We start from the raw sequence: 13,657 nt of genomic DNA, 5'->3' as shown, positions 1-13,657 counted from the left end.
GTGCACTGCAGTACTTTGTTGTGCCCTCAACAGGGCAGACAAAGTACGCCTTCGCCGGAGCCGTGGCTGAAGATCAGAAGAGGACGTCATGGAATGAAGATGGGAGGTTCCGCAGCGGCCCTGAGACACCCATCTGACCTGACCAGCAGCGGGACCGCCCCTGGGTAAGTATAATCTAACGTCTTTTTCTCCTCTTTCAGGTAACATCGGGGGCTTATCTACAGCATTACAGAATGCTGTAGATAAGCCCCTGATGCCGGTGGGCTTACCTCACCCGCGATTTTCGGGGTGACAGGTTCCCTTTAAAGGAGATGGTTGCACTACATTCCGCAGTCAGGGCCACCATCAGGGCATTACTGCCCTGACTGGCGTATGGGGCCCGGTGGGCAGAGGGGCCCCCCCTACAGGCGCTGCAGCATGCTATTGACGTGCGGGCGCGGGCCCGCACGTCAATAGTTAACAGCCGCTAGCCAATCGGAGGCTAGCAGCTGACTTGGGCCGCAGCGCGCACTTCGCTGGTTTCTGACGTCATTGTCAGAGGCGAGTGCGCGCGTGGAGGGAGTGAGCTTCGCCTGCCGCAGGAGCGCGGCCAAGTAAGAACTCGTGTGTTTTTTTTTCTTTGAGAGCGGCGATCCAGGGGGCCCCGGGGCAGAATGCTGAACATGCTGGGGCAGAGATGCCGGACACACTGGGGCAGAAATGCAGGACACAGATGTGGCAGAGATGCTTGACACACTGGGGCAGAGTTGCTGGACACACTGGGGAAGAAATGCTGGACACACTGGGGGCAGAAATGCTGGACACACTGGGGGCAGAAATGCTGGACACAGATGGGGAAGAAATGCTGGACACACTGGGGGCTGAGATGCTGGACATTGGGGGCAGAGATGCTGGACATTGGGGGCAGAGATGCTGGACATTGGGGGCAGAGATGCTGGACATTGGGGGCAGAGATGCTGGACACACTGGGGGCAGAGATGCTGGACACACTGGGGGCAGAGATGCTGGACACACTGGGGGCAGAGATGCTGGACACACTGGAGGCAGAGATGCAGGACACACTGGGGGCAGAGATGCTGGACACACTGGGGGCAGAGATGATGGACATTGGTGGCAGAGATGCTGGACATTGGGGGCAGAGATGCTGGAGACACTGGGGGCAGAGATGCTGGACATTGGGGCAGAGATGCTGGACATTGGGGGCTGAGATGCTGGACACACTGGGGGCAGAGATGCTGGATACTGGAGGCAGAGATGCTGGACATTGGGGGCAGAGATGCTGGACATTGGGGGCAGAGATGCTGGAGACACTGGGGGCAGAAATGCTGGAGACACTGGGGGGCAGAAATGCTGGAGACACTGGGGTGTCATGATCCCAATGGCAGGGGATCACAAAAGGACAAGCACACAAAAAACAGAACAAGCTCTAGGGTGATGGAAACTGAGCTGACCGCGATCCTGAACCTAATTCACAACACTAGCAGTAGCCGGGGAACGTGCCTACGATGATTCTAGACATCTCGCGCCAGCCGAAGGACTAGCTTCCCCTATTAGAAGAAACAAAGACCTCTCTTGCCTCCAGAGAAACACCCCACAGAAATAGCAGCCCCCCACATGTAATGACGGTGAAATGAGAGGAAAGCACATACGTAGTAATGAAAACAGATTCAGCAAAATGAGGCCCGCTAAAACTAGATAGCAGAGGATACAAAAGTGAACTGCGCGGTCAGCGAAAAACCCTACAAAAAACCATCCTGAAATTACCTGAACTCATGTGCCAACTCATGGAACATGAGGAGTAATATCAGCCCACTAGAGCAACCAGCAACAAAGAATCACATAACTGCAAGCTGGACTAAAACAAAAATAAAGCAAAACGTGGAACAGGAAAATCAAAAACTTAGCTTGTCCTGAAGATTACAGAAGCGGGAAGCAGAGGTAACAAGACACACTGAATACATTGATCGCCGGCGAGGAAATGACAAGAAAGCCAGGTTAAATAGGAAACTCCCATATCCTGATAGAACAGGTGGACACCAGAGACCGCAGAGAACACAAGTCACCCAGTACCATCTGTAACCACCAGAGGGAGCCCAAAAACAAAATCCACAACACTGGGGGCAGAAATGCTGGAGACACTGGGGGCAGAAATGCTGGAGACACTGGGGGCAGAATGGAGATACGGGCATGATTGGAGACACTAGGCAGAATGAAAGACATGGGGGCATGATTGGAGACACTGGGGGCAGGATTGGAGACAGATTGTGCAGGATCATGGGGCAGGATGGATACGATGGAGACAGATGGGGCAGGATGGGGAGATCACATAGAGCAGGATGGGGAGGTCATATGGGGTGATCATATGAGTCAGGATGGGGAGATCATATGGGGCAGGATGGGGAGATCATATGAGGCGATCATATGGGTCAGGATGGGGAGATCATATGGGGCAGGATGGGGAGATCATATGGGGCGATCATATGGGGCAGGATGGGGAGATCATATGGGGCAGGATGGGGAGATCATATGGGGCAGGATGGGGAGATCATATAGGGCAGAATGGGGAGATCATATGGGACATAATGGATACTCATGAGGGCAGGATGCGAGAACATATGGCTGGAGCCAGGAATGAGACACACGGGGCCAGGATGGGGATATTATTACTATAGGGGCTAATTAAGGGATATTATTACTGCAGTGACGTATTTATTTTATTTTTTGAGTATACTGTTTTAAATGGGGGGCGGTCCTGCTACTGTGTAGAGTGATACTATGTTGCCTTTTTTTCTTCATGTGGTGTAATGTAGAAGTTGGGAAAAATTAAGTAATGTGTTCTGCAAGCGGAGCTCGAGATAACTGTGTTATTTCCTGCAAAAACAAATCCTGGCTGGAAGAAGTCACGGTGGTCTGTGCTGGATAAAAGTTGAAAGATGAAGGACTTCACCTAGAGACGTCACTGGTGAGTCAGTGTGTTATCTATACACTGACACTATATACTGAATACTATATACAGAGCTCCTGTGTATAATGTCACGAGTGATCACTGTATTACCTATACATTATATACAGAGCTCCTGTGTATAATATCACCGGTGATCACTGTATTACCTGTACACAGACACTGCACACTAAGTACAGATCTCCTGTGTATAATGGCACTTATGGTGATGGTATTTTTTAAATTACGGATCAGTATTGTAGTATTCGGTCACTTTGTGGTGGTAATATGTGGTCTGGTCATGGTGCGGTGGTATTTGTTCCTTGTATGTGATATTATTCGGTCACTGGTGGTAATATGTGGTCTGGTCATGGTGCGGTGTTATTTGTCCCTTGTATGTGCCATTTGGTCACTATGTTGTAATAATATGGTGTGTGGTCATGGTGTTGTGGTATTTGTTCCTTGTATGTGATGTTATTCAATCACTGTGGCGGTAATATGTGGTCTTGACATGGAGTAGCGGTATTTGTTCCTTGTATGTCATATTATTGGTCATTTTAAAAATTGAAAAAAATATATATATTTATATATCTAAATTGTATTAAATATTTTAACAAATATTTAATAGGTTACAGCAGAGTAGGGCCCGGCCAAAAGTGTCTACCGTGTTATGGTGGCGGCTTAAAAAATCTTTTGGCCAAAATAAAAGCTGTCGGCTATATGTGTGATCTGGTGATGGGACCTGTTAATGTGTGATAGGTGAGAAGTGGAGTTTTTCCGAGAGACAGCGGTGGGACTGTGGACAGTTCAAGGGGTGGAGTGTGGAGGCGGGGCTGGGGTGGAGCCTGGTCGGTGTGTCAAGTGGGCCCCCGAAAAATTTGCCAGTATGGGGCCCCGAAATTTCTAGTGGCAGCCCTGATTGCAGTGTATGAAGTACAGATGGCCCCTATCTGCTCCCCACACAAAAAAACCCGCAGTTCTAGCAACAGAAAAAATAAGCTGCAGGTTTCACAAAATGGCGTCACAAGTTAATTAGTTTTTGTAACCAAAAAAATAAGAAAATAAGCTTGGGGTCGTTGTAATGGTACTAATTTAAAAAAACTGACTGTCACATCCAAACATAGATCAAGTGTGAACAGGTGCTGAACCTAGAGTCACCAACTCGTACACAGTCAAATAAACAAGGCAGTACACTGCGGCGCTAAAACATGCAAACATGAAAATTGAACTGCATTACTGCACTAGAAATATGAAAAAATGAGAGCGTTTAGCGCATAAATTGGCCAACTTATGTGTACCTGGTAGCCACATTAGGGCATCTCTCGTATACCAGGTCCTAGACTTTCCTTTCCTTGCTGAGAATAAACGTCTTCATCTGAATGGGTACCTATGAAACCTCTTCTTAGACTAAATTTCTCTCTCTCTGTGGAGGGGTAACGAACCTGCTGTGATTCCATTCAGATGAAGACGTTTATTCTCAGCGAGGAAAGGAAAGTCTAGGACCTGGTATACGAGAGATGCCCTAATGTGGCTACCAGGTACACATAAGTTGGCCGATTTATGCGCTAAACGCTCTCATTTTTTCATATTTCTAGTGCAGTAATGCAGTTCAACTTTCATGTTTGCATGTTTTAGCGCTACAGTGTGCTGCCTTATTTATTTGGTTGTAATGGTACTGGCCTGCAGTCATTTATACCAGACAGCACAATAAAAGAAAAATGGTGGGAGTTTCCTTTCACCCTTGTACCTCATTTTTTACCTTTCTCCAGTAAATCATATAGTAAAAAGAATGGCGGTGTTTGATTCCACAAGTTGTCACACAAAAAAACAAGCCCTCACACGGCCATATGGGGAGAAAAATAAAAGTTACGGCTCTTGTGAGGTGAGGGAGCAAGAAAAACAAAAAGTGGGCCGCCCTGAGTGGGTTAATTGCTGTGCCTGAGCTGACACAAATAACAATAGTTAGGATAAAACATGGCTGCAAAAACGGAGAGGAAGACGCATTATACACGGAGCTGTCAGGAAACAACAGGTTTGGAGAAGAGAAATGGTATCAGACTACTAGAGGGCTTCAGAGCACATTCCCGCCATTTTCAGGGAGCGGCAGCGCCGCCTGTGTCCGTGCAGTGGAAGTGCGGGCACGGTCGGCCGCCACGGCTTCTCTCAGCCCTCACTAGTCTCCTCCCCGGTGTTTCCGCTTCCTCCGGTCACACATGGCTGAGGGCTCCGGGGACATGGAAGTGGCAGCCGGCTGTGAGCACTACACCAGAGGCTGCGAGCTGAGGGTGAGGGCCATTACTGGGAGGGTGGGCACTGGGCAGGACGCGGGAACCACCCGTAGACGCAAAGCATCGTCTGCCATTGCAGGTGACACAGTGCTGACAGCGGTACACGGGACCCCCTGGTGGGAGCGACCCCCGCACCCCGGAGGGCACAGCTCTGGGCAGGCTGAGCCAGCAGGGCTCTGTGTGACGGCACGGTAACCCCTTCACCGCCAGCCTGCCTGCTCCTTCAGATCCCACTGACACTGTTTTTCTGACACATTGTACTTCACGATAGTGGTAAAAGTTGCTTTTGTTTGTGAAAATATTGGCATTTTTCCCAAACTTCAAGCTTAATTTTAAACCAGAGAGTTATATTGCACAAAATAGTTGATAAATAACACTTCCCACGTGTCTATTTTACATCTCCATCACTTTGAAATTTGAATTTTTTTTGTTAGAAGGGTTAAAAATGTATCAACAATTTGTCACTTTTCCAACAAAATTTACAAAACCAACTTTTTTAGATACAACAGAATTTTATAACGTAGAGCCGTGAAAATAACGAAATCACGTTTTTGCTACAGAAATATTTCTTTCGCTCCAATTTCTTTATTTTCACAAGAAAATGGACCTTACCATTTGTTGTGCAATTTCTCCTGAGGCCATCGATACCCCGGATGTGGTTGGAAACTATTTTTGAGGCACGGTGCAAGGCTCAGAAGGGAAGGAGCGCCATATTGGAGGTCAGATTTTGCTGCACTGGTTTGAGGGTGCCATGTCACATTGGCAGAGCCCCTGAGGTGCCAGAACAGCAAACTCCCCCATAAGTGACCCCATTTTGCAAACTAAACCTCTCAATGAAATCATGTAGGGGTGCAGTGATCATATTGACGCCACTGGTGGGTCACAATTTTATACCATTGGACAGTGAAGAAAAAAATTATTTTTTGCCACCCAAATTTTGTTTTAGCCCCAGATTTTACATTTTCACACTGGGATATGGGTAAAAATGGCACCAAATTTGTGTCCCACAATTTCTGCTGAACGTAGAAATACCCCATATGTGGCTGTACGGTACTGCTTAGCCATACAGGGAGACTCAGGAGGTATGGAGCGCTATTTTCCTCCTGGAGCGCAGATTTTCCTAGAATAGTTTGGGGACTCAATATGCATATCCCCTAAGTGCTAAAAGACCAGAATCCCCCCCGTCAAGCAACCCCATTTTGGAAATTGTACCCCTCTTGGAATTTATCTACAGGTGTAGTGACTATTTGACCCCATGGGTGTTTTCCAGAAACAAGCAGCAGTGGATGTTATTGAGTAAATTGCAAACTGCTGTTGTAGTGACCAGTACACTGTAGTGACCAGAACGCTGTGCAAAGCTCATGCTTCTGGAGACACGCACTCTTTAGCGGGATCTCGTCGCTGCAGAAATTCCAAATGCGTGGACTCTAAGGGCTCATACTCACATGCGACAAACTCGGATGAGTCTCGCACATCAATACCCGGCACTGCACCCAGCACTCAGATCGGAGCGTGCGGCCGCATAGCAATACATGCGCTGAACGCTCCACTCCTGAGTGTCGGGTATTGATGTGCGAGACTCATCCGAGTTTCTCACATGTGAGTATGAGCCCTATATGTGGTTTGCGCACACTGGGGCTTAGAAGGGAGGGAGGCATTAGGATTTGGGAGGGCAGAATTTGCTGGATTTTATTTTTTTGGTGGGGTGCCATAGCGCTTTTCTAGAGTTCTTATGCTGCTAGTAACGTGGAAACCCCCTATGTTTACGTTAACAGATGGCGGACCTGAGTAAGGACTTGCTATTTTTGTGGATTGAGATGAAGCATTTATTGGGAACATTTTGCATAACGTTTGGGATCACATTAATCTGGCGCGCTACGCTGAGCACTTTGGGGTTTCCATCTAAATCTCTGAGTGATGTGATTCAGATGAAATCTTCAAGGGATCCATTCACTATGATGATACAGCAGAGTTACGCTACGGTCACACTTTCAGTATTTGATCAGCATTTCACGTCAGTATTTGTAAGCCAAAACCAGGAGTGGGTCAAAAATGCAAAATTGGTGCCCTCATTTCTATTATACCTTTTCTCTGCTTGTTCTTCACCTGGTTTTGGCCATCAAATTCTGATGTGATATACTGACCAGATACTGATAGTGTAGTGTGATCGTAGTCTTAGGCCGGGGTCACACTTTCGAGTTCAATGTGAGAAATTCGCGCATCAAGTCCTGACACCGCCCCCGGCACTTGAGACTGGAGTTCGGTCCCATGTATTTCTATGCAGCTGCATGCTCCGATCCCGAGTTCCGACGGCAGTGCTGGTACTTGATGTGCAAGTTTCTCGCATTGGACTCGAAAGTGTGACCTTGGCCTTACTCTGGACTCTATCTGGTGTCTGTTTATTTGTTTCCTTCTTTTCAGAGGTGCACAAAACTTGCGGACCACACTTTTGTGCACACTTGAAAAGACTGACACTGCCTAATCACAGGTCAGACGGCATCAACAGTGTCTCCATCTGTCTCATTATATGGAATCTTCAACCGGGGATTTCATGTGAATCATTTATTCCAGAGATTTACACGGAAATCTAGTGTAAGTGCCCAGCATAGAGCGCAGGATAAATGTGCGCTGAGCGATCTTTGGGAGGCAGAATGAAAAAATCAACAGCAGGTGAAGAATTGGTTTTATTATTTTTTTACATATAAGTGATTAGACAAGTTTATTCTTCCGGTCGGTTTGATTACAGTGATACCAGATTCATATCATGATTTTTTTTGCTTGGCTGCTGTCATCCACTAAAGCAAGCTTTTTCTACAAAAAAAAAAAAAAAAAAGGTTTGCATTGCCATATTTTGAGAGCTATAATTTTTTTAGATTTCTGCCAACAGAGTCATGTGAGGGCTTGTTTTTTGCTGGAGTAGTTGACATTATTATCACTATAATTTTTGTGCACATAACATTTTTTGATCGCTTACTATACATATTTTTGAGAGGCAGAATGAGCAAAAACCAGCAATTCAGAAATTTTTATTTTTTATATGCTGTTCTGCGTGTGATAAAGTTGATCAGGCAGCTTTATTCTTCAAGTCAGTATGATTACAGCGATACCTCACTTATATAGTATTTTTGTTGCTTTTACACGCTAAAAACTATTTTATAGAAAAAATTGTTTTTGCATCACTTTATTCTGAGAGCTGTAACTTTATTTTTCCACTGATTGAGCTATATGGCAGCTTGGTTTTTTGCTGGACAACGACATTTTAAGCAATACCGTTCTTATTTACATTTTTCTTTTGGATCATATTTTATTCCAATTTTTTGTTCAAGTGTGATGAAAATGCATTTTTTTGCCATATGCTTGTAAGGTGCTTACTGAAGAGGTTAACTAATTTGATAGTTTTATTGATTGAGTCGTTCCGGATGTGGCGATATCAAATATGTGTACTTTTTTGTGTTGTATGCTATTATTTAAATTTACATATTTATTTATATATATTTATTTACATATATTTACATATTTATTGGTTTAATATTTTTTTTTAATAGTTTTAAAACAATATATTTTTTTGTTATTTTTAGTCCCTGTATGGGATTTCATCTTTTATTTCTATGATCACTGGTGACACTTGCGAATGCAATGCAAGAAACTCGTGCATCAACACCCGACATTGCCACCGGCACTCGGGAACGGAGCGTGCGGCTGAATAGAAATACACGCAGCCGCACACTCTGGTCCCAAGTGCCGGTTATTGATGCAAGAGACTCGCGCAAGTTTCTCGCATTGCACTTGCAAGTGTGACCCCGGCCTAAGGTTAAGTTTCCACAATGAGTTTTTGAAGCTGCGTTTTTGTGCATAAAACACTGCGGCATCCACAGTTCCATCCGAGTTTATAGAAATCTCATGCACACTGTGCTTTGCTTTTATAAGGGATGATCAAAAAGCTTTGGATAAGAGCCTATCTGAATAGATAGCGCTTCCCGAATAGCTGCATCAGTAACCCAGATACCTGGAGCGCTCACAATGTGTTTGGTGCCGCAGCTGCATGTGTCGCAGCAGCGTGGCAGTCACAACACATGCATGGAGAACCTGTTTGTTGTGACTGACACACAGCCGCGACACATGCAGCTGCGGCACCGAACACCCGATTATCGGGAGCACTCCAGGTATCCAGGTTCCCGAGGCATCTATTCGATAAACTCTTATCCAAAGCTATTCGATCACCCCTTGCTTTTATGCTGCACAAACTCACCTGCAGTTCATGTTTCATATCCACTGCATGTCATTTTCTCTTGCAGGAAATAGCCGGATTATTCCCATAGACTTGAATGAAATGATAAAAATCCCCTGTAAAAAAATGCACGTGTGGTTTGTTTGTGTCCTCTGTGGAAATATAATAAAACGCATGTAATCTACACATGGCTATAGCAATAATCAAAGCCAAATACCAAGAATTGTTTTTATTTAAATCATGACATAAGAAAAAGGGTCAGAAATGCAATAAAAGCGCGTTAAAAAAAAATGCAAGTGACAGATGCAGAAAATCAAGTGCTCATCGTGAAACTTTTCCTTATGTTGTAAAAACATGACTGCGTTTTACTCTGCAGCGCGCTTGTCATTGCAGAGCTGCAGTACCAGATCTCAGCTATGGGCAAAAGTGGCACTATTTCCATAATCCCTGTTACATGCTTAGTCATGACCCTTTTGTCTTTCAGGCTCCTTGCTGTGGTAAATTTTACACTTGTCGCCTTTGCCATGACAACAAGGAAACGCACAAGATGGATCGCTTCAAGGTCACTCAGGTCCAGTGTTTGAAGTGCAAGTGCATTCAGAAGGTACTGTAAAGTTACTGCGCCATTAATGGCACATCACGCTCTATCTACAAGAGCAGATCCCTAGAAGTGACAATGTGTCATGGCTTCTGTTCACCAAGGCACTGTCCATCAATACCTAGTGGTCCCCATATACTTATAACACACAGTTGTGGTTCCTGAAGTTTTAGTGCCATAGCCTGGAGTCTGTTATACTTGCAATCCGAAGTACTGAAAACCGCATTGGAAAAAGCAAGTGTGAACAGAACCTTACCTGCTATCACTAATGGGCGCAAATAGATTTGCAGGACCTCGTCCAGCTACTACATTTCTAGTCTGTGGCCACCATATCCAAGTAGCATCCTCAGCATCTCCTCTGATCAATAGGCACTACAGCATATACATGTCATTGAGCCGGGCCTACTAACCAGGGATGTTGGCAGGTAGTAGGTAATTTTTGGCTCGGGTCATGGATTACCAGTTTGGCTACTGGACCACGATCTGGTGAATCTTTATGCTCAACTTCATTACCAAATCTACCACTTACATGCAAGTGGGTCTGTTGCTATATATGTGCCTCGAGAATAGGAATGATTTATTAACCCCTCTATTACCTGGTACATTTTTTAATTCTTTTTTGCTTTAATTATTTACTCTTCTTCCAAGAGTCAACTTTTTAAAAAATTTTTATGTCACCATAGCCATACATGGTTGTTTGTTTTTAGTAATATTTTCTGTTCTGAGCGACACCATTTATTTTACCATACAACGTACTGAAAACTGGGGAACAGGGAAGACTGTCGGAGGGTGGGCATACATCAGGCTTTGGAATAGCCGCCCCATTGTGATCACTCCACGTGAATGCTAATATAAGAGGTTGACACTAGAATTGATAAGGGTTTTCCACTGCTCTGACAACCGGTTGTCAGCTGCTATATTCTCCCTTGTAAAATGGCAGCCTATACTCGACATGGGCGCCTGGCCTCCTGGGGCTCGCGTGATGTTGTTATACTATGTGAGCACTGCAGCCAATCAGTAGCCGCTTCACTCACACTCCCTTCTGATGGTACAACAATATCACAACAGACGAGGTGCTGACGCTGCTGGAGCAGCATTGCAGGTGAGTTTAGGCTGTCATTTTACACTGAGGAATATAGCAATTGACAAGGGGTTGTTCGAGTAGTGGACAGCTTCTTTAAGTGGTTAAACAGTGATCGGTGCTAGCGCCAATTAAGTTAGAGGCAGGTGCTGGCACTTGCTCTGTGTGGGGCGTATGCAGCTCCAGAGCCATGGTCATATATGTGCACCTTCCCTATGACATACTGTTACCAGTGGTTGGCATTGTAAGGTGGCAGCACTGGTGTCATGGGCTTGAATTCGTTCAATTGTAAGATGTGCATGGTGTTTGTATGTTGTCCTCGAGCGACATAGTTTCCACTGGGTACACCGGTTTCCTGACATTCCAAATAATATACCAATAGTTATATTGGCTCCCAATTAAATTGACCTTAGTGTCTGTCCCTGCCTAAAATGGGGAAAGTAGATTTTGTGCCCCACAAAGGGTGAAGGCAAGGTGCGAGCAGGTCGCATGTAGCATTGTCTGTCTTGACCCCGAGCACCGCAATACATACGGCTTAAGCTGTATGTTAGGTGTTTTAGCTCCTTCTAATCCTTATTCTCTGATTGTGCCAAGCTGTTTTCTTGTCCTAATTTTTATATACATTTTGTGACCCATTGAGGACAGGCACTGATGTAATGGTGCAAATCCTTGTACAGTGCTGTGGAGTTAAGTTGTCCCTATATAAGCAATCTACTATATAATTGTCTAAGGGTCACTTCCGTCTTTCTGTCTTTCCTTCTGTCTGTCTTTCTGTCACGGATATTCATTGGTCGCGGCCTCTGTCATGGAAATCCAAGTCGCTGATTGGTCGTGGCTGTTTTGCCACGACCAATCAGAGCCAGGCACAGTCCGGAAGAAAATGGCCTCTCCTTACTCCCCACAGTCAGTGCCCGGCGCCCGCATACTCCCCTCCAGTCACCGCTCACGCAGGGTTAATGCCGGCGGTAATGGACCGCATTACGCCGCGGGTATTTCACTCCGTAACCGCTGCTATTAACCCTGTGTGTCCCCAACTTTTTACTATTGATGCTGCCTATGCAGCATCAATAGTAAAAAAAAAAATGTAATGTTAAAAATAATAAAAAAACAAAAAACCTGCTATTTTCACCCTCCGTAGTCCGCCGAGCCGCTCGCGCCTGCCGCCATCTTTCATTCCCAGCGATGCATTTCGAAATTACCCAGAAGACTTAGCGGTCTCGCAAGACTGCTAAGTCATCTGGGTAATTTTGCAATGCATCCTGGGAATGGAAGATGGCGACAGCCGCTCGCGTATCACCGGAGCTTCGGTGAATCCCAGGGGGTGAGTATATAACTATTTTTTATTTTAATTATTTTTTTTTAACAGGGATATGGTGCCCACACTGCTGTATACTACGTGGGCTGTGTTAGATACCGCGTGGCTGCTTTATACTACATAGGCAGTGTTATATACTATGTGGGCTGTGTGATATACTCCATGGGCTGTGCAATATATTACGTGGCCACTGTTATATACTGCGTGGGCAGTGTTATATACTATGTGGCTGCTATATACTGCGTGGGCTGTGCTATATATTGCGTGGGCAGTGTTATACACTACGTGGCTGCTATATACTGCGTGGGCTGTGTTATATACTACGTCGCCTGTGTTATATACTGCGTGGCTGCTATATACTGTGTGGGCTGTGTTATACGTGGCTGTGTTATATACTGCGTGGCCACTGTTATATATTGCATGGCCTTTATTAACGCATCGGGTATTCTACAATATGTATGTATATAGCAGCCACATAGTATATAGCACAGGCCACGTAGTATTTGTCTGCTATATGGCTCCTATATACTATGTGGCTGCTATATACATACATAAATGCATATTCTAGAATACCTGATGCGTTAGAATCGGGCCACTAACTAGTGAGATATAAACTATTAGCTAGCACTCCCCACAGTGTTGTACTACTTGTCACAGTGGTTCATATTGAGGGAGATTACCAGTGGTCTTCCATTTTCTTATTATTGCTCCCACAGTTGATTTCATCACACCAAGCTGCCTGCCTATTGCAGATTCAGTCTTCCCAGCCTGGTGCAGGGCTACAATTTTGTTTCTGGTGTCACTCGACAGCTCTTTGGTCTTCACCGTAGTGGAGTTCGGAGTGTGACTGTTTGAGGTTGTGGACAGGTGTCTTTTATACACTGATAATAAGTTCAGATCGGTGCCATTACTAGAGGTAATGAGTGGAGGACAGATGTGCCTCTTAAAAAACTAGAGGAAGCGAAGGAAAGAGTTGTCTCGGGGATTAGAAAGAAAATTATAGACAAACGTGTTAAAGGTAAAAGTTATAAGACCATCTCCAAGCAGCTTTTGATGTTCCTGTGACTACAGTTGCACATATTATTCAGAAATTTAAGATCCATGGGACTGTAGCCAACTTCCCTGGACATGGCCACAGGATAAAAATTGATGACAAATCAAAGAGACGGATAATACGAATGATAACAAAAGTGCCCAGAAAAACTT

The 13,657-nt window shown here is 45.1% G+C and overlaps 1 protein-coding gene across 1 annotated transcript in view; it reads left to right on the top strand.

Moving 5' to 3' along the window:
* The first annotated feature begins 5,141 nt into the window (after nt 1–5,141).
* The window catches only part of RCHY1 (ring finger and CHY zinc finger domain containing 1), an 80,604-nt gene continuing 72,088 nt past the window's right edge, over nt 5,142–13,657 (top strand). The window contains exons 1-2 of the mRNA XM_069743502.1: nt 5,142–5,226; nt 9,942–10,061. Of these exons, the coding sequence (XP_069599603.1) occupies nt 5,155–5,226; nt 9,942–10,061 (192 nt within the window). The 5' untranslated portion in view covers nt 5,142–5,154. The remainder of the gene's footprint in view (nt 5,227–9,941; nt 10,062–13,657) is intronic.

This window comes from Ranitomeya imitator, chromosome 1, assembly GCF_032444005.1.
Source record: "Ranitomeya imitator isolate aRanImi1 chromosome 1, aRanImi1.pri, whole genome shotgun sequence".
Lineage (NCBI taxonomy): Eukaryota > Metazoa > Chordata > Amphibia > Anura > Dendrobatidae > Ranitomeya > Ranitomeya imitator.
The sequence above is the reverse complement of the archived record's forward strand: the minus strand, read 5'-3'. Positions and strand labels throughout refer to the sequence as shown.